The 23,080-nt window shown below is 37.2% G+C and overlaps 1 protein-coding gene across 1 annotated transcript; it reads right to left on the bottom strand.

Annotated features, from left to right (window-relative positions):
• Positions 1-7,566: 7,566 nt before the first annotated feature.
• On the bottom strand, positions 7,567-12,105 carry LOC149795067 (uncharacterized). Its single transcript, XM_089964770.1, has one exon. It carries the CDS (start codon positions 9,585-9,587, stop codon positions 8,070-8,072), a length of 1,518 nt encoding a protein of 505 aa, XP_089820896.1. The 5' UTR covers positions 9,588-12,105; the 3' UTR covers positions 7,567-8,069.
• Between the last annotated feature and the right edge of the window lie 10,975 nt (positions 12,106-23,080).

Raw genomic sequence — 23,080 nt, 5'->3', positions numbered from 1 at the left:
ACAAATCTCAACATGCTTGTGGTCTTTTTCACTGTTTTGTTAATGTGGTTTTTACCAGGAGAGATTTAATGAAGTATCCACAAACATGCATTAAGTACAGATGGCGACCTCCACGTTCTGTCTTTTAAGGCTGCACGTGAATAGAACTGCAGTCCTTTCTGGTCATCATGAGAACTTTACACGCCTTCGAAGGAAACGGCATTCTAAGCGTTGCTTCCCACTTTGCAATATTACTCAGATCAATTTGACATGAAAGACTTGATCCATTCGTAGGTTTATCCACTAATGGTTCGACTTTCTTAACAACCTCAAGGTTGGTAACCCGTCGAACCCCTTAGAAAGAAAAGTCCAGGATGATCAGATCTAGTTGTCTCCTCTTGTCAATGGAAGCTGACATTTCATATAGAGTTATATGTTGTGCCTCGCCACTTTGTCTTTCCCTTGATGCATGCTGACAATAGGTCAGTATCCGTTGTGTCTCGCCACTTTGTCTTTCCCTTGATGCATGCTGACAATAGGTCAGAATCCGTTGTGTCTCGCCACTTTGTCTTTCCCTTGATGCATGCTGACAATAGGTCAGTATCCGTTGTGTCTCGCCACTTTGTCTTTCCCTTGATGCATGCTGACAATAGGTCAGAATCCGTTGTGTCTCACCACTTTGTCTTTCCCTTGATGCATGCTGACAATAGGTCAGAATCCGTTGTGTCTCACCACTTTGTCTTTCCCTTGATGCATGCTGACAATAGGTCAGAATCCGTTGTGTCTCACCACTTTGTCTTTCCCTTGATGCATGCTGACAATAGGTCAGAATCCGTTGTGTCTCACCACTTTGTCTTGCCCTTAATCCATGCTGACAATCGGTCAGTAGATGGTGCTGTTATTTTGGATATTTTTTTCTTTCCACGGTTGCTGTTTCAATCTAAACAACTTTAAGTTACAGTTTTTTTTTCTTTCTTTTCTTTTATTGTTTTAACTTTGTCACTTCTTGTGCCTGTGATCCGTTTTCAACATCAGTAAATTTATCTGTGCGACGTTATGGAAATATATTTACGTTTGCCAATATGAACGTTAAATTTATTTCCTATGGTTACTGCGGTCCGTATATATAAGAGAACTACTTGATTTGTTTTGTGCACCTAGTTGTCACCACTCATGTGTTGTGATGGTTGCATCTTAAAAATGAGGAATATCCGCATAAAAATGTTACATACTTACAACACTGCAAAATACCTGCTTTACAATTCTTGTCTGTTACGTATGCTTTTCTTTATAAGTTTCGTCGTCCGGAAGCCCTGGACAATACTGTATGTCGCATGAATACATACACACATGCGTTTGTATATACATAAACATCTACAAGAAATTCGATCATTCACATGACAATTTTAAAAACTGAAATTCACGAAACTATACCCGTCTTGCCATTGTGTCTAGTATCGATAAGACCATGTTTGTTTTCACTATGGAACATATTAACCATCCGGGGAAGGGGGTAAGATCAGAACAACTTTTATCAGAAGAAAGAAGGGATGGGGTGGCGTGGAATTGTATCCATATGTCACAAATAAGAGACAGGTGTACATCCCTTTCTAAAAATAAAATGATCGATCTCTAATTCCCACTTGTGCTTGATGCTTAATACATGTCATGTATGGACAGGTTATGTTGTTTACTTAAAATCTCCCAAACAATAAACACAAGTACATTAGTAGAGTAGTGGTGGGTTGTTTGCAAAATATCTGACAAATAGTATACACAAATACATTAGTGAAGTAGGTGTGGTGGATTGTATGATTAGCCCGTACCAAAAAAGTTGCAACAACGTGTTTTGAATCTCTTACATCTATTTTTATCGAGGATTACATTACAGTTAAGATCTAAAGAGTCCTTATTGCTGGAACTACTAGTCTTTAAATACCTTACACGAATTTTAGGTAGTTCGGTCAATACAGCAGTGCTTGAAAATGCAATTGCTGAGTTTCTGACAATACGCATCTTCAGTGAATCAACTGTCAGAATTATATTAAAAAGATCATTCGGACTTGTTTAGGAGTCTTAGACGTATTCCATAGAATGATGATAAAGAAAACTTTACTTTTGTAAACCAACCCACCCACCCCCAAAGAAAAAGGTTTAAACTCTTTACAGTGTACTATTTTGGGTGACATGAATATTCCCCATAAAGTTGGAATACACTAGTGAGACGTACTATACATTGATGCATGTCACCATAAATTGGGATATACTGATGAAACATACTGTATATTGAAACATGTCCCCATAAATTGGAACACACTAGGGAGACGTACTGTACATTGGAACATGTCCCATTAGTGAGACGTACTGTACATTGAAACATGTCACCATTAATTGGGATCTACTACTGAAGCATACTGTATATTGAAACGTGAAATTAGAATACACTTGTGAGACGTACTACACATTAAAACGTATCCCTATTAGTAAGTCGCACTGTATATTGAAACATGTCCCCATTAGTGAGACGTACTGTACATTAAAATATGTCACAAATAGTGAGACATACTATACAGTGAAACATGTTTAAATAAAATGGGATACACTAGTGAACCATACTGTATATTGAAACATTTCCCCATAAAATGGAATACACTATTGAGGCGTATTGTACGTTGAAACATGTCACCATAAATTGGCACATACTACTGCAGCATACTGTATATTCAAACATTTCATCATAAATTGGAATAAACTAGTGAGTCATAATGTACATTAAAGCATGTCTCATTAGTAAGACTTACTGTACAATGAAACATGTCACCATAAAGTTGGTATGCACCAGTGAGACTTACTGTACAGTGTAACATTCCCCCACTAATGAGACGTACTGTACATTGAAACATGTCACCATAAATTGGGATATACTAGTGAAGCATACTGTATATTGAAACGTGTCCCCATAAATTGGAATACACTAGTGAGACGTTCTGTACAATGAAACATGTCCTCATAAAGTTGTTTTCCTCTGCTGGCAATTTTTTAAAAAACAAATCTCATTTCAAAGAATGTACGGAGACGATAATGCAGAGGCTTGCAAATTTGCGAGGAAACTAGAATTGAGACAGAAATATTCTAGTCATGGGGTGGGGGTATATTTTTTGTCCTAACGAGTTATATGATAGAAATGTGCCAACTACGTTATTTGTTGATTACCCCACACTTACATCTTTTCATTTACATGAGGAGACGCAGGTATGTTGAAATCTGTGATTCTTCTTCCTTCTCCTTCTTCTTCATGTATCTTCCTTTTTTTACACGATAAATGTATAGGTCTGTGTGCTAGATGAGCAGAGCGTGGACCATTAGCCACTCGTTGGGACACAGAGCGTATATAATTTTAACGTTCTTCGGCAGATAATAGTTTTTTAAAACAAGAGCGAACGTTTCAAATATTTGATTTTCTCCAATTAATGTGACTCAGAGAAGACTTTGGTGATGTGTTTTCTTTAATTTACATTCTCTGTTCAATCCTTTTCTATAAATACCAATCCTATTCTACTCCTTTTTTTAAAAATTGTTAAAAAGTTTTGTAAGCAACATTTACAGCACAGCAATCTGTGGTCATATATGGTTTTACTTGCTATTTTCATATTGTGTTAGTGCCAATCTGAAAGAAAGAAAAAAGACCAAAAACAATGCGCAAATCAACAGAAATCAGTCAAAAAGTCCAAAATTTGTATGTAACCAGAAAAATGAAAAACAGTGTGTCGGAAGAGAAGGCATAATGACGCGCACAGATTACCGAAAAAAAAAGAGACACACGCGCAGAAGCTCCAATAATATGAGCACTGGTCAGTCCTAAACGTGAGTCTTCTGGAGTTGTAAAAATGGATAAGACGGCTTATGGAGAAATAGGGCATCATATTGAAATGGTCAGACTACAGAAATCTATGTGCGTGGGATTCTCTTGAACAACCGTTGCCACGAAAATAATATTTGTCAAGATTCCTACGTTTTGAAAACAGTTTGAGGACAGAGTATTCGACGTCAGATGCTTGGAATGGCAAACACGACATTTTAAATGGCAAACATGGCATTTTGTCAGAAATTAATCCGATCAGTACGAAGATATAGTTCTTCTCTTCCATTTTTTCTTATGTGATCGCGCACATTTTCCTTGCTTTTTACGCGTGCAATTGTTGGACGCATGCTGGACTTTTAAAATGATATGTAATTTATGCAAATTAGTATTGAATTATGCAAGAATAACAATAGCATATAGTTTGCTGTATGCAAAATGTCTGCCGGGGGACGCACGAAGAGTTTAAATGTTTGTTTTGAAGCCATATCTCTTTGTCATAAGGCTGTAAATTTAGTGTAAAAATACCCACGTGAAGAAAAGCAAACGCTTTAATAGCTGAATCACTCATTTTAAATAGCACGTTCTGCAATCTTTTCTATACAATGGCTTCAGTGAGAAAGTGATGTTTTTTTTCTAATGCGTACGAGTAAACGAAAAGGAATTCTTTACTTGCAAAGATACAGCAAACGCCCAAATGACGTTACTACGTAACATGCGTCAGATGTCACAATATATAAATACTTAAATAATTTAAACACAACTGAACCGCTTTACATAGTCTGCTTCCTTAACCTCATGGTGTGTGATTCGATGAAATAAGCGAGAATAAAGGACTTAGGCAACGTTCTAATGCGCGGGAACATTTGACTAAGATTCAGATGACCAGGTGGTGAGAATGGCCATCCGGCTGAGATGATCTGAACATGAGCTGTGAGGAGCATGGAAGCGTCTTGATAAGTATGTCTGCCAATTACTGATTTTAGCAATATACTGTCTACACTTGGATTCTGATACTTTTTAAAAAAAATGTACAGTAGCGAATAATATACGTTTCTTTTTATAATACTAGCTGCGAATGTACTTGACAAATTTGTAATTTTCGTCACCTAAAATATATCATAGGGTATCTGAGAATAAAAACATAAAGCGGCTTAAAAGTGTATGTTTCCATTAACACGAATTACTTGTCAGTACTTGTTTATTAGTACAAATAACCTGTCAGTTCTTGTAACAAAAATGAAATCGGTGAGGGCTTTCATTACGTCTGAAACAAAGGAGGCATAGTTGCATGGCAGGCGAGCACGCACCAAACATCTATATAGAATTCTTATAAAGGAGTAATTTGGAAATGTATTTATGAAATAAGTTTGAAAAAAATATTGACGGGCGCATATTTCTAAGTCCTCTTGTTCCTGCGTTATCACACAAACCCTTTCTGTGCAGCCGCCACGCAATCAACCAATCAATCAAGGCATTATTTTTAATGCTTTCAATCAATTTATCGCCCTATTAACCTGTTATGGCTACTGGAAGTAAATGCCAATAAAATGCTTAATTTTCCGACTAATACAGTCGCCGCTGATCTTGTTCTTAAATAACAAAATAGTTTATTTCCTTTCAGAAAGTATTTCCGCTAGTCCACCTGCAATGTATTTGTAGTTTGGTCGATATGCGAAATGCCATACATTTATAATGAGAGATTTCTATTTGAAACATCACTAATACGAATTCTCCCGCAACTTTCACAAATCATTGGAGTTGCTTCTGAAAAAGTGGTACAAGTAGAACAAAATCATTTACAACATTTGTTATCAGGTTTATATCAATAATGTTTTTAGCTTAGTTTTGAAAAGGAAATTGATAGGTCTAAAAATGAAATTAATAGGTCTAATTGTCTCATTCATCGCTGTGGATGGGGGCATGGGGGACAACAAAAGAAACGCCGAATATTTTCATTGTTAAACCGATATGGAAAAAAAATCATTTGTTAAGCTTCAAGTGTTCAAACATGTAAAAGCATCCAGTCGGTTCTAGTCATTGTTCTAAAAAGTACATATTTTGTCTAAATTACTTGTGCTCCCCAAACAAGTCACATTTCATTCTCCTAAATTTCTTGTGTTCTTAAACATAATCGATTTTTAAACCTAAATTACTTGTGTTCTCAAAAACCACACATATGAAACCTACATTACTTGTTTTCTCAAAAGGTATATATTGTTAAGTCTAACTTTACTGTGTTCTCAAAAAGCACATATTTTTAAGTCTAAATTACTTTTGTTCTAAAATGAAAAGATTTTAAGCCTAAATTACTTGTGTCCTCTAAATGCACAAACATACATTACCTGTGTTCTAAAAAAGCACATATTTTTAAGTCTAAATTACGTGTGTTCTAAAATGGAAAGATTTTTAAGCCTAAATTACTTGTGTCCTCTAAATGCACAAACGTACATTACCTGTGTTCTAAAAAAGCACATATTTTTAAGTCTAAATTACTTGTGTTCTCAAAAAACGCATATTTGTAGGCCTATATTACCTGTGTTCTCAATAAGTGCAGCTTTTTAAGTCTACATTATTCGTCAGTCTGATTCAAATCATACTGAATTAGCCATGCTCTCAAAAAGCGCATTTTTAAAGTCTAAATTACCTGTGCGCTTTCTTAGCTTTTAGTGTTTTTCAAAATATGTTTTGAAGATCAGAGTTCAACATCAATATGTAAACGCATTTATTTATTAAGAAATCATGGATTGTAATGAAATAATCTGGTGTATATAGCTTTTGCTATAAAATAAGTGCCCTTTATTACGTCCCTTAATTCGATGGAATCGCGCGAGCGCAGTAGAATGCAAAATTACGGGACCTAGTAAATTACTTATTTTACAGCAATGAAATGTGGTAGACGTGTTAGCGAATGCTGCACCCAAGAACTTAATTAGTGATACATTTTCTGTAGAAAATGCATTTATTTCGTACAAAACTTCAACTTATTTTTTTAAAATACTTCCCTTTGTAAAAACTAATTGGAATAGTACTGATGAAGTTCTGGCGTCATTGCTTAATCACTGATGCATCTTGACACGTTTATTACTACAAAGATAATTAAGTACAAATTTTTTTAGACGCTTATTACTACAAAGATAATTAAGTAGAAAGCGTAATAAGACACGTACGCACTGAGATAAAATAAATCGCTCAAATGTACACATTACAGTGTCATAAAAGTAGAGGACGATGATGATTTTCGCTGGTGAGAACATCTGCTCCAATTTCAGCTATTTTTAAGAAACCGCCATTATGGCCATTTATTTGCAGTAGAACGATTTATACAGCAGTTTCTTTGAATAAAAAGGTTAGTAAATCTGTATCTGTTAATAAAGAAAATACATCAACTCCGATTTGGAAAGTGTGAAATATTTGTAATCTTGACGAGATCTGGTAGGACGATAGTGGTGTATTCTCTTTGAAGATTTAAAAACTAGCTAAGACATGCCAAACAGAATAATTCTTTTCATGGAAAGACAACTTGTCAGTGCTAATAAAACTAAAAAATATTTTCTACAAGAAAATAAAGCATATTTATCGGTAGTTATATGTACAGTACTACACGATATTGTCTCGCAGAACGAATTGGTATTACTTAAAACCTCCAACATTCTTCTTTCCTGTTGTGTTTAACTAGTGTGTTGTCTTAAATTTAATGTTGTTGTAATTATGACAGCGATGCAGAGTGTCGTATTACTTTTTATTTTGTATATTACAGACATAAATAGAGATGTACATATTCAGATAGATATTTCTACAGAGTAAACATGAACAGCAATATCACAGCTCAACAGAAATATTGAGGTTTTCTTTTTATAAATGGTCACATAATTTTGACTAATCTACAACGATTCCCCCTCTCACACACTAAATCAATACATTTTTAGTGCATTAAAATTGACAGTTTAATTTATTAACCCGTATATCAGTTGTGAGAAAAATACGAGGTGGTGTTTCTTTTTTCAAACAGCGCAGAGAAATAGAGAAACAGTATTTGGTACTGCAATTACAAACCTAAATAAATGGTCAAATACTTTATAATGGCGTATTGCAAAGTATTGCAAAGATCCCTCTTTTATATATATATATATGGAAAAATACGAGGAATCGCGGTGGGGTTTAATTTAACATGGAAGAGAACATGTATTTTGTATTGCAGTAACAAACCTATGTGTTGTCAGGGCTCGTATTATAATATCCGAACTTCGTACGATTTGTAGAGAGGTTTCACATCCGGTTCGTCTGCTGACTCGATGTGAAACAGCTCGATGTTATTTGGCACTTCCGGTACATTATCCTCTATTACAGGAATCACTTCTTTTTGAAATTCGACCTCTTTAAGACTGTGCAACCAATTGAACACTTTGAGATTTCTGTGAGATCTACCCATTTCTTGTCCCTTATTCCACTGCTCCAAATCTCGAATTCTAATCTCATGGTAACGTGGTCTTCCCATTCTAACTTTGATGTCGTCTTTTATCACAAAACTAAGTTCTGGTGATATCCGAATCTTTTGCGTTATCCGGGGCTTTATGCAGAAATCCTCCTCGACATGCATAGGAAATTCATCATGACGTCCGATAGCGGATCTCGGACGGTTAGGTTCGCCTAGCCCAGTTACTCTTTCTAATGCATTCGCTGTGGACTGAATTTTCTTTTTCACTCTAGCTGTTAAATCACGTTTAAGGTCTATCTCTAGAATTTCCTTGTCCCCCTTCCACACAGACACGCGTTCGTTTGGCGGTGTCTCTGGGGCGGATAGTTCAGACGGAGAAAACGGCCTAAACTCTGATGAAGAATCCGACTCCATCTCTAGAGAATCAGACACCAAGGAGAGAATTGATTCTTTGTAAACCAGTTTTCTACCTCCCATCGCTTTCATCTTACTCGTTTTCTGCTCGGCCTTTTGTTTATGAAGAAGCATTTGCCTTTTCAGTTCGTTAAAATCCAACAGTTTTCCTCTTGACTTAGTGACACTTGCCGAGACGATTCTTCTTGACTGTGGAGATGTTTCTGACTTGATATTAGTCATACTGTTACTTTTCTTCATATCCGTGGCATATCGAATACCAGTTCGTTTTGCGGTTCGAATAAGACCAATTCTTTCGTCTTCTTCCATAAGAGCGAAAGCTTCTGATTCTGTTTCGTCACATCCGCCAATGTAATAATCCCTGATGGCCGCGGTGTGACTCTTTGCCCACTTATCGAAAATTCTTGCCTGTCGGCGACTTGCTAACTCGACCCATTTAGATGGCGGTTTAGGTGTTTCTTCAGATATCGTTGTGGAACGCGAAACTGCGCGTCGGCGGCGGCGTCCTCTTCTTGTTGACGCCCGTGAGGAAATAGTGCGTTCTCCTAGTGTGGAACAAGACAGTAAGGACAAGTCTGTGGCCAGAGATTCAGAGCTATCTGCATGCTTCAAAGTTGGTTCTTTTCCCAGTTTGGCACTAAATACGGGTTCTACAGGAGGTTTTTCTTTTGGCATCAAGGGCACAATAACGTATTCTGGCAGCCAGGACCTTAGGGCCCTGGACAAACGCCCCTCGTCAGTTTCGCAAACAGACATATCATCTGCTTCCTCGAAGATTTCTGCCTGCTCCTCGTACCCTGCGTGATAGACGTCGCTGCTTTCACTGGGTAACGGAAGAGGCGTGTCTGCGAATTCGTCAATACGGTACACATTTCCAAAATCTGTCAAGGTACCCATTATGAGATCTGATTGCTTTTGGGATTCCCGTAAGAGTTGTTTGTCCAATTGTTTCCTCAACAGGTAAATAATCCCGTCAAACAAAACGAACGTATCAGTCCTGTTTGTCCAATTATATCGACCAAATGGTTTTCATCGACAATTCAACGCACGAGACAGACAGGTCATGAAAAGATCACCGATCAAAGAAGAATTTAGCTCAGCTTATTTCTGTATGAACACTTTTAGTCTTCACTACGGGGGCAGCTAAAGCCGTCTGTCTTTCAAAATGTCACCATATCAATTGGCTTGCATCTGCAAGGGTTCAGTGTGTACCAAATATATCTCTTTCATGATTTGACATACGTGATCCAATTACGAACGAGTTTCTTCGCATACATTCCTCAGAGAACATGCCTACTCCCAAGGCGAGCTACGAGTTCATTCGCACTATATTCCGTTTCTAGGTACACTGAATTAATAAAGGTTTATCATTCATGCTTTTACATTATGAATTATCCAAGCTTTTACCGTGTTAAAAGTTATGTCCGTTGTGTTTTGGTTACTTAACATTATCGACCCTGCACTCAAATCACACTATGTGATTAAACTAACGTTAAAGATATCATTGTTGGACCATGAATATCAAACAAACTGGTCGGTCTCGATTTTGTGTCAGTTCAATGTCCAGGTAATATCAATATCGAAATCCAAATATAATGTCATGTAGTAATCAAACTTTTAATTCCATTTCGACTCATTACTTTGAAATTGTGTAATGATTAGGAAACACTTTTCAAATCCATGGTGATATGGAATCGGGTTGTCTCACCTACTTAAATATTAAATGTCCGTACCGCCACTCAGCGAATGAATTCCTAGGGTTTGTTATTAGTTTTGAATGAACCTTCAGACGAAATACAATATCAACAGCGTTCCTGAAAATCCACGATCCCTACAGCTAATCAATTACGTATACTACATGGAAAACATAATAGGAAAATATGAAACGTATCAACGTTCCCTTCGTAAAAAATGTTGGTCCATTATCCATTTTTAACGTCAGCCATTTTCAATCTGTCACTACTAAACATGCATGACTTGAGTGAAAGCTAGACCCAAGCGGGTAGATTTGCCAGTACGATAATGTCGATATACCTTGAGCTTTTAAGCACATAATGAATAGACTGTAAAACCCGTATTTGCTCGGTCAATTCTTGAACAAGCACTTCAAGTTCACATTGATTATCACGAGGTGGTGGTACTCATTGAACCTTCCACGCAGAGATCCGTTAGGAAGAAAAGAAATAGTCTCACACTATTTTCCTTAAACAGATTGGACACAATGGACACTTCTGAAATACACAAAATATATACCTCAATTATTTGTAGCACGCCAACAGAAATTATTTGTAACCCTCTTCAATGTTAGACAATTGTAATCCATTCAGATGGCCCTTTTGATCCGTTACACCCCATATTAGACTCAATCAGTACTATTTTACAAATTAGAAACAAATCATAGAATTTCAGTCACGTCAAACCTGTCAGTAATACAATATCGAAAATATATCGTGTATATTTTATCTCTAAATCATTAACGTAATGAATTTGTGAATATATTGTTCGAGTGATGAAAGATAGAACTGAAGATGTCAAAGTTTATACTAAAAAATGTAGCTAAGTCTATCGTCAATAATAATTAAACACTGCATTGGACTTGGCCACATGTATCCGATTTTTTTCCCCAGTACATCCGATATTATGGAGCACGACTTTATAGTCAGTAAAATTCCCTAGGCCCATGTTTTTGGTAGATTCCTGTCTTTACATCTAATGAAAATGTTTTTCTGTTTTAAATACCTGTTATTATTTTTTACCTTCCTTCTTTTCGAACAGTTGATCACCTGCGTTTTCTCGTTTTTTTTTTTGACAATAGGCGCTAATCATTTTGTTGCTAAAATGCATATTCTGTTTATGTTTAGCATGCGAATAAATAAAAACAATATAGTAAAAGAAATCCTTGACACTAATGACACTAATAGACGTACCGTCTTTCTGCAGGGGGTAAAAACGGACCGAAATTTCTCCAAAGGTTCGCAAAAAGGTACTAATATAGCCAGTCACATTATGCCTTCAATGCATTCCTATGCAATTCAACCCTTGAAAATAAAGACACTCATTCATGCAATTTACTGAGTTCTAAGCATCTCGTTACTTATGGTCTATTGTATTTAACGAATACAGGCCGTATTGAGTTCTCAACATGTCGTCACATCTGGTCTATTTTATTTAATGAATACCTTGTCGCACTTTGAAACATTACAAGTGCTTAATGGCATACCGTATATTGCATAACGCAGTATTCATCTAATTTCAGGAGAAAATAACATCCAGCACTGAAAAAAGATGGAAAGAACGACCAGTTGATAGACAATACCGCCGGTCTGAGTCAAACGGGAAGGTTGGTTAGGTAGTTATTGTTGTGTAAACAATCTGAATAAAACGTGTATCGACTGGTCGCAGATCCGCAGAGCGTATAATAACGAATAAAAGTGCCAGATTAGCTCACATCTCGATCTGAAGCTGTCTGCGTATACGATAAATATGCATGAGTTTGTCAAACATGTATCTCTGACACCCCGTGTATGTATATATATATATATATATATATATATATATATATATATATATATATATATATATATATATATAGGGTGCCAGCCGTATATATATATATATATATATATATATATATATATATATATATATATATATATATATATATATATATATATATATATATATATATATATATATATATATATATATTGGTACAAGATTAGATAAAGAAACTTAGCTCGCATTCCCTCTGCACAATATCAGCGGCGAACTAAGGGCAAACGGCGCCCGGGGCGACGATGAAGGTCTAAAGATGTATTGGCGCCTCAGGACCTCAGGTTTTGGCGCCCAAAGACCTCTGGCGCTCGGGAGCAACCCGTCCACCAACTCCCTGCGTTGATACGCTACTGCATAATATAGCCAATAATGTTAAAAGTGGCGTTAAAACCAACAAAAACAAACTTCAAAATCTCAACATTTAGAATTATTTGGTAAGCAAAGAGATGTGTCGAACTAGTTCAAGCTTTTTAAACCTACTTGCATACAAAAAAATGTCCGCTCTAATATGACTACCCATACTGTCGTCTGCATTATTGATCCCTCTCATGCACTGTTTCTATGATCGATGCAACATCATGCTTTACATGACAGAATCTGGCGCATATATTTGTAAAATTGTAATCGTAAGCGTGTTTGAGAAAGTGCAGTCATTTCTGACGATACAGTATGCATGTATATAGCTGCACCGAGTAGCTGCAATGACTCCTTGGTTACGGCCTTGAACTCGTGACTTTAGAATGGCATGGGGTTTGATTCTCAAGATTTGATCAGTCATGATCGACTACGACGGTGAATACTTTGGCAAAGTACTTTATTTTAGTCGCTCTGGCACGATGTAACCTCGAAATATTACTCTACCTTAAAACACCAAAAACCAAACCAGTGTATGACTCCAGTACTAATGGTATGGACAAATGGGAACCAGTCTAGAAATGGGTGGCATTATAGAGAATATTTGGGTTCGGCTGTCCAGGATTGGCTGATAATGAAAGTTAGATTTTAGTAAAAAGAATTTTTAGAAAGCTTATCCTAGTTGTAACTGAATAATGACATTGTTTTATTGGTGGAATTTTGGTCCTTTAACAAACTTGAGTTTGGAATACTTTTTACTGAAATTAGTACCTGACTCTTTGGTGCAGAGTTGAAAGCAAATGTTTCAATCACGCGTAAATCCAGAAAATGCCTCGGTTAATATAGTTTCCTTTCAGCAGAATCTGTTACCAAGGATGTATCTGTACTGATAAATATAAGTTTGATCATAAGGACTCAGAAATGTAAAGTTATTGAAGTTTTAATATCATGGTATTTGCACATGTTTACTATGCGAACTTAATTAGTTCGTGAGTCCTATATTACTCTTCGCCGCAGTCATAAAACTGATTATACGTGTACATACGGTGCGATAGGGCGCCGCGATAAGCTCATGTTAAATACTGATTTGCACTGAAGAATTAGCTGATGAAAGAACTGTGGCAAACTGACAAATAATACACCTTGGATTCCAATTACCTGTCGGGAAATACAACTACTAGTATAATCTCAGATAAATCATACGCATCGAAGAAGCAAGAATTGTAGAATCGAGCTGATAAAATGTGATCTGCAAACTGACTTCAGTAATTATTACATTGACCTTATGTATACACGCGCCAAGAAGTGGTAAACAAAATTCATCCAGATTATCACTTAAAAAGACACATGTGTATTTTGCCCAGTTCAATATGCGACCACATGTTGAAGAATTAGTACAATTTGTACTAGTTTATCTGAATTCCGTGTTATCCAAAGCTTTTCGTGTCTCACGAATAGTCTGGGTATACGCGGTACATCTGGATGTATAGAATGCTGAAATAGTTTCTTTACATTTGATGAATATTGATAATTAGAAAATCTATTAAAGCACTACACTGGATAATTTCAATGTTCCCAATTAACTGGTTCTAGAAATAGGGACAACTGGTAATTATGACAGTTGATGGTCTGATAATCGTTCTTGCAACACAATATGATATGGAAATGTATGTCTGAAAAAATGTTCCTAACACAATATCGCAAATTAGAGGCATGTAAACAATGACCATGGCTAATTACTTGACACAAAATAACATGAGATATTTCGCACAAAAATACATTATGTTATATGCTGTTTAAACCATGGAAGAAAAAAATTGAAGATATATCTGCCAATAAAGGACACTACAGTAATGTTTTTCTAACTTTAAACTTGCATGGAGTAAGATCTCCAGCTCATCCAGTTCATCTGTTTAACTCAATGTCGAAGGTGCAGCGATTTCGAATAGCGGACGAAGTTTGAGCAGGGTCCATATTTCGTAGCTAGCTCTCTTTAGGTAACGCGTATGTAAAAAGAGGTATTAACAAAAACTGAAACAAAGCTGCTTGAAAACGTTGGTACCCAATCATATGCATATAAGAAAGCATCCTAGCTTACATGTGTAATATAGGCTGACAATAAACTGAATTTAGGCAGTAATCTTGTATTTGTTTATTTTTTTATATTACAAATATCATACGCTTCTAACTCAAAGGCTTCTTAAATAGACGAATAACAGCACAGAGAGAGAGAGAGAGAGAGAGAGAGCATAGAGAACACAACAGACTTACATTGTGTACCGTTGTATCATCGAGTGTACTCACTGACACTGCGCGATGTCATGGAGATTTGTTCCGATACGACATGTGTAGGATAAATCAAGTAAATGAACACATTGCACGCTATTGGTACTTCGTTTCCTGAAACTGAAATTCCCACTACGTGTAAAAGAAGTACCTGGTGGGCTAACGTAACCATACCATTAAAATATTTCTCGTTCTCGAAGTTCGACTGCGTGTATTCAAAGATCAAGGACGCGATCTCAAGAGAGTTACTCTGAAAAGTCGTTTGAAACAAGAAACTACATATTCGAGACAACAGAAATGTGCGTTCTAGAGGCTCCGATGTGTGATCTTGAGAAAGCAAATCAGTAAACTTGGTTTTAATGACACGATCTCTCTCATCTAAGACGCTCGCCATTACAGATCGCTGATAGCGCACCAGCAACGTTTTGAGGGCAAACATGTGGCCCTGCCTTCGCTCAATCATTTCGTTTTTAATTATTGGTTGAAATCATCAGGTTATGAGATGAAAGAATGCAATACTGTGAGAAATTGTAGAGATATTTGCCTTCGTTGTTCTACAGTGGAAAAAACGACGATACATATGAAGGAACGTGAAACATATTGTGACGAAACAACAGGAATTAAAGTTAAGCGCTTTGCCCAGAGACACACTGGTCAGACCTGGTCCGAGCAGGGATCGAACATACTACATTCAGGGTCAAAAATCTGGCATGCTAACCACTGAGCCATTGTGGGTGACCTTGGATAAAAGTTTCGATATGTATTACTCTACTTTTCACCACCTGCCAGACTATTAGAAAGTTAAATTCAAAACTGACTGCTAAAGCCTTGAATATATCTCTCCAGATACATCATATACTGTGTTTTTTTTTTAAAGTTTTGGACCTCCGATTCTGCCAGAGATAGTACATTCTATGTGTCTGTAAGTCCCAGTCGTCCGATCCTGCCACTGACGTCCGATCCTGCCAGAGACATTATATAATATGTATATGTTAGCCCCATATTTCTGACCCTGCCAGAGACTGTATATCATATGTGTATGCTAACTTAGATTTCTAATCCTGTCCGAGGTAGTATATAATAATAATAATAATAATAATAATAATAATAATGAGGACTTTGTATTGCGCCTAATCTTTAGAAGCTCTAAGCGCTTTACAACATTAGACATCACTTATAAGAAACATAATAATATTATTACAAAAGCAAACAACATGAAATTAGAAAAACATTAAAAATAAAAAACATACTGAGAATATTTCAGGTAGGAAACATTATTAGGTCTTTAAGTTTGTTCTTGCGGTCGAAATAAGTGAGTTTTGAGATCCCTCTTGAATGTGATCACTGTGGCTTTGTGTCTAAGTTCAGTGGGCAATTCATTCCACGTTGCTGGGCCTTGGTATGCAAAAGAACGCTGTCCATATGACTTTGTTTTCATAGTGGGAATAATGAGTATACGACTGTCAGAAGATGAGCGTAAGTATCTTGCTGGTGTGTACACATGGGTGAGGTCAGATAGGTATGTTGGACTAGAGTCCGACAGTGAAATGTAGCACAGAGAACAAATTTTGTGTTTGATTCTGGATCGAATGGATAGCCATTGTAGGGTACAGAGCAGTGGGGAGGTGTGCTCTGATCGTGGTACTCTAAGTATGATCCGAGCAGCTGTGTTTTGAACTTTTTGAAGTTTCTGCAGTAGATATTGAGATGAATCAGACATAATTGAGTTACAACAGTCCAGTCTTGAAAGTACTAATGAACACACAAGTGTTTTAGTGGCATCAACTGAAAGATATTTGCGAAGTGAGCTGATGCGTCTCAGCTCAAGATATGCAGCCTTGCATATGTTCATGACATGTTGGTGCAATGTGAGAGTACTGTCCAGAGTAACACCTAGGTTTCGTACTGATTGTGTGAATTTAATGTTGGCGTTGCTGATATTTATTGTTTGAGGTAAAGGATGTGAATGAGAAAGTCTTTGTGTTGTGATCAGAATGGCCTCAGTTTTATCATCATTCATCTGCAGCTTGTTACAAGTCATCCATGATTTCACATCAGAAATGCACCTCTCTATACCTTGGATGGTAGCATCAACTTCAGCTGAGTGGCTAGATTTGTATATTTGGGTGTCATCAGCGTACAATTGGTGAGACACTGGATGATGATCTATGACACTTGAGAGCGACTGAGTGTACAGAATGAAGAGAACAGGTCCAAGAACAGACCTATGTGGAACACCACAACATAGATCAACTGGGCTGGAGTGTATTCCATTTGCCGATACAATTTGTGTCCTGTTAACCAAGTAGGACTTGAACCACATTAAGACTGTATCATGAATGCCGAATACATGCTGGAGACGGTGAAGTAATATATCATGGTCTATTGTGTCAAATGCTGCAGACAAATCAAGGAGGGTGATGACTGTAATCTTTCCGCTATCCAACGCAGAGAGAATGTCATTAACTACTTTTAGAAGAGTAGTTTCAGTACCGTGGCAAGGGCGATATGCAGATTGTACATTGCTAAAAAGACTGTTTGAATTTAGATGAGATACAAGCTGGGATAGAACAACCTTCTCTAAGATTTTTGAAATGAATGGGAGATTAGAAACTGGGCGGTAGTTCTTTAAATCGTTATGGCCTAGTGTTGGTTTCTTCAGCAGAGGCTTTACAATGGCAGTTTTGAAAAATGATGGGAATTCCCCAGATGAGAGAGAGGTATTAATAACATCAGTTAGTGAAGGCAATACTGGATCGAAGCACTCAAGCAGCAGTGATGTTGGAATTGGATCAAGTTCACATGACTTTGGTGCACTCATCATCAGGATTGTACGTACGAAATCCATAGAGACAGGTTCAAATGCTGCTAATGGTTGTCGCTCAAATTCTGTATCCCAACTGTATGGTGACGACGAGTCAATTGAAATTGTGGTGTCAAGCTTATCTCTAATGGTTTGTACTTTATCACGGAAGAAATTTGCAAACATGTCCGAAAGGTCGACTGGAGAGAAGGTAGTTGGAAGTGGTGTTGATATGTTCCTTGATATTAGCTTGTTAGTAATCTCGAAGAGCTCTTTGCTGCTGGAACTTTCCATGATCTTAGTAGTGTAGTGATTTCGCTGCATGGACTATATTTGTGACATTCTTCTTAGCAACTTCATAGATTTGCTTATGAATAGTGAGTCTCGTGGAAAGCCAGAGTCTCTCAGCTTTACGGCGGTCTCTTTTAGCAGTGCGAAGCTGGTCCCTAACACTGCTATATCATGGAGAACACTTTTGAATTGATACTCTGCACTTAGTAGCTGGGGCATGTTTGTCAAGCAATGAACGCAGACAGTTATCGAGTTGTTCTGCGGTAGGAGGTAAGCAAGTTGTTAGGTTAGCTTGGATGTCGTGCATTAGTTTGGTTCAATTTATCATACGGAGGCTTCTGTCAGTAGCAGATAAAGGTGGAGGGTTGGGGACTGATACGTCAAGATGGCATATAATGCAGAGGTGATCTGATGCAAGGTCATGGGATACCTGGGAGGACCGTATAATGTTATCATCAGGTCTATGAAGAATCCAGTCTAAAATGTGACCATGTTTATGGGTGGGTTGGTTAACTGACTGTTTGAGGTTGAAAACATTAATGGAATCTATGAGTTTTGATGTATTTGAGTTTCAGGGACAGTCAAAGTGAAAGCTGAAATCTCCAAGAATAATCAGATTGCCACCTATCGTATTTCCATAGTCCAGGAGATTCGGAAACTGCTCCAAAAGAGAGAGTCAGCCAGCTTGTTTTTTCTACAAGGAGGAGGGCGGTATAGGCAGAGAAAATGGACTGACCTTTGCTCCATTGTGAGTGTGTTTTGGACTAGTTCAAACGATGTGTGGTCGAAATTGAATGTTGTGGTATAGTTAAGATGTTTTATCATGGAATTCTTTGTGATGACAGCAATTCCACCTCCGCGAGAATTACGGGGGAACGAATTGATGGAGTAACCAGTGGGTGTTAGATCCACACACTTGGGCTCATCCCCTGATGTTTTTAGCCATGTTTCTGTCACGAAAAATTGGTCAACATTTTGGTCTTTGATAAAATTAACTATTTCTGTGCGCTTTTCCGGTGGTCCTACTGATTGGGCATTGAATAATGTAATGCGCAGAGGTATTTCTTGAATAGTTGACACAAAGGTTGACGAATTAATTAGGATTTGAATTAGGTTATCTAAATTAACGTTCGAAATTTTTTTTTTTTTAATGGTTGTGCCGAAATAAGGGAGATAACTGGAATTCTTCTTCCTGTTCTACGCCGGCCAGCTTTGAAACAACGTTTCTCTTTTCGCTTCTGTTTGCATTTAGGTAATGATGAATGTAGTCCCAGTTCGTTTAGTCTAGAGCACAATGTAGTGTGGAGAGCCAAGGAGTGAACATTTAAAGCAATTAATGAGGGTCCATCGTAGCATAAACGGGTTGACTGGCGAGTTTCACGTGATGGCGGTTTGTTCAAAAACAGTGGAGCAAGACAGCTGAGAAAAAGTCTAATTATTCTCGTTTCCAACACAAGGAGATGGAGAAACACATACGAATTTAACAGCCAATACATAATGAACACAATAACGAAGATGAAAACAGGCAACAAGCACAAATATCATGAAAACGGCACTAAAAAACGGAACAGCTGCTTTAAGCCGGTTAAGCGATAGCGGCCATTTTTTTGTTAATTTTTTTTTTTCATCTATAGGAGTCCCAGACATCTGATCATGCCAGTGATAGTATATCTTTAGTCTCGTCATCCGATCTGGCTAGAGACAGTGCATTTATACATATTAATCTCAAATGCCCGATTCTGCCAGAGACAGTATATATGTTATGTGTATGGTATTCTTTGATGTCTGTTCTTGTCAGGGATTATTGATGCCATATGCCACTTCATCCTAGAAGCATGATCCAGCCATAGATACTTACTATGCATGTTAATCCTAAATGTCTAATCCTGCCTGAAACTGTACATCCAGTGTGCATACTAGTCCCAGTAGTCCCGTACATCGGATGGAGAGAGAGAGAGAGAGTACGTACTATGCGTATATTTGAAACTGTTGCCTGATCCTGCCACAGACAGTGCACACCAATATTTTAGTCCAATATGTATGGTCATGTCAAAGGAAGTGTATTGCATTTGTATGTGAGTCCCATTAGTCCCAGACGTCCGATCATGTCAGAGACAGGATATGCTACATATATGTTAGTCCCAGATGATGCACAAATGCATACATACATACATACATACATACATACATACATACATACATACATATGGAAGAAGGACAAGGATCAAGATACATTGGTAAAATGTGTATGTAATGCCATAATAAACCTTTGAGCAAATAGTTCTGTATAATCGTAATTTGTTCTGACATTTAGTTACCTTTAATAATATCGAATCGCTGGTTGAACATTGATTAAAAACGTCTGCAAAATTATTTTTAGATTTTTTATCACTCAGTTAGAAAACGGTCATAAAAGTCAAGAACAAAATTGAACAGCTCAATAACTGTGATTCACAATTCAGGAATTGGTTTCGATGGCAGATATGGAATTTGACAGCTCAATAAAAGCGGTATATAATTCAAAAACTGATGTTACTGGCATATACGGAATAAAGGTAATTTTTCAGATCCACAATTTAGATACGTTCAAAGATCAGTATTTGGAGTCAATATAAATGGATGCATCAAGCCAGCCTTTCGTCCGCCAATCCTTCCATCCATGCATTCAACCACTTAACCATTCGTGAATACTCGATAACGAACAGAGCCAGGTGGATGTACATAATGGTGCTAACTGCCGCAAAAAGCGTACAATTAAAGATATGTTAATATATAACTTAGCCTTCAATTCGTAAAACCAATTGGTTCAAAACAATAAACTTGCTTAAGATTTTGGGATTTAAGAGTTTCAAAACTTCTAATAGTACTTACATAATATATTATACTCTGACTTAATTAATCTGTAAAATATTCATGGCGATTAAGTTGGGAGTCAAAGCCCGAGTCTTTAACTCTAAACGTTTTATGTCTATGCCACGTCAGAACCAACATATGGAAAACATGCAAGTCTTTGCTTGTCCAAGGATATCAATTTTAAATTAACTTTAAGGAGCTAAGCGTCACTTCAAAATCTTGAAAGAGTCTAAGATTAATCGGAATCTACGTATTTACTCATAAAATATAAGGATATAACGACCGATCTACCCCACAGAAAAGCGAAATTTGAAAAGCAAGTCTTCTAGTAGTCGTTATGTATAGCTATTGTTTTTGTAATTGTATTCAATAAACTTTAGTGGTTATATGTAGTTAGATGCTGTATATTAATATAGGTTCTGTTTTAAGATATTGGGAGTGTAGATTGCGTAGGATCTATACATAGTTGTTTTCAAAGGTGCTTAAGACCATTAATAATATTATTATTACAACCTGTTTACGAGTTTAGGATTGTTTCCCATTGGATGGGCTATGTAATGAGAGTGCTTTTACGATGTGGGGGATTCACAAATCTCACGTAGCAGTAGTAGCAAAATGTGTTGGATTTTTTTCTCTAACGCCTGTATATAAATAGTTAGGGAGGGACGATTTCTTTTCTATTCTCATTACTTGTGTTCTTGTTGTAACCGCTAGTCTGCGAATGTATTTTAGGTTGTGTTTAGATATTAGCTGAGAGGAAACATTGTGTCGATTATTCACTGGAACTTTAAAGTGCTCTGTGGACTAAAATATTAATCTGAGACCTATGTGAAATATTCAAGGAGTGCTGGATAATGTCATTTTGATACATCAGGACTTTTGGTAGACCAGTGCATTCCAGGATCTGAAATTCATTCGGAAGATTCTATTATTTTGGACTTGAATAGAACATCTATGATGATTATCTTGGATTTAAATCATTAAACTGCAAGTTCCTTGTATATTTTCATTTTATAACTTTAGTAATTAAATTATTTGTTAAGTTTTACAAAACACGTTGGTTTTAATTTTTTCTGTTACTTAGTTTATGACCATCGAGTGGTAAAAATAGTACAGGGGATATGATGGGACAAAACTGAACCTGTGTGGGATCAATTGAACTTAACTGACCTCCATTTTGAAATGGACCTGTAGTACTCCACCCATCGCTTCATCTGCATGCCCTTATTGTGGATGGTATTGCCTGCGGAAGATTTCAGTGGTGATGTCACTTTCTTCGTGGGACCCATTGCTTTCTTTATGCCATCGTACATGCCTCTGATGTTTCCGATCTCTGCTGCTGACTACATCCTCTGACAGAGCTGTAGCCAGAATTCATTGGCGCACTACCGTGCTAACCTCTGCACTTTGATTCTGGTAGACCTGTATGCATGTAGAGTCCTCTGGCAGGGAGAATGCTTGTATTCCAGGTGAGCACTGTCACGATCTTGACGTAGCTTTCAAAATATTTCAGTCATATCGCTACGATGTCAGCAGTGTGACAGTTTATAGTGATGTGTAGCACTGGGGCATCATGCCGCAGACATGTAGCACGATGTCCCACCCAGTCATATTATCCTGACACCAGGCCGACCAGTCCTAGCACTAACCTCTTACTGCTGAGTGTCAAGCGAGGCAGCTGTTAGTACCAATTTTGTAAATCTTTGGTATGACTCGGCTGGGGATCTAACCAACGACCTCCCGCATCCGAGGCAGATAGATGATCTAACCACTAGGCCACCGGATGGGTCTCTTGGAGAGGGCATAAGTGAATTCCTCAGCCTTGTCTGGATATGACATCTTGCTCACGTCAATGCGTGGTTTACCCTCTTTTTTTGCACACCAGCGAGTGTTCAGTGTCAGTAGTGAATGGGGACACTTTACGTATAATGGGAATTAGCATTAAAAACACCCTTGGGACACTTTACGTATAATGGAAATTTAACATGGAGAAAAATCGTGGGACACTTTACGTACAAGGGGAATTAACATGGGAATAAATCGTGGGATACTATACGTACAAGGGGAATTTAACATGGGAATAAATCGTGGGATACTATACGTACAAGGGAAATTTAACATGGGATTTTTTTTTAAAAAAGTTTTTTTAAAATTTAAATTTAAATTTAAATTTAAAAAAGGGGTAGGCAATTCAAAGACTATCTCTTTTCGAGAAATATGGGGGCCCTGAAAAGGGCCTTTGGGTTTT

Source organism: Sinohyriopsis cumingii, chromosome 7, assembly GCF_028554795.1.
Source record: "Sinohyriopsis cumingii isolate HCF-2022 chromosome 7, ASM2855479v2, whole genome shotgun sequence".
In the NCBI taxonomy this organism is placed as follows: Eukaryota; Metazoa; Mollusca; class Bivalvia; order Unionida; family Unionidae; genus Sinohyriopsis; species Sinohyriopsis cumingii.
Note: the sequence above shows the minus strand (reverse complement) of the source record. Positions and strands in the feature narration are given on the sequence as shown.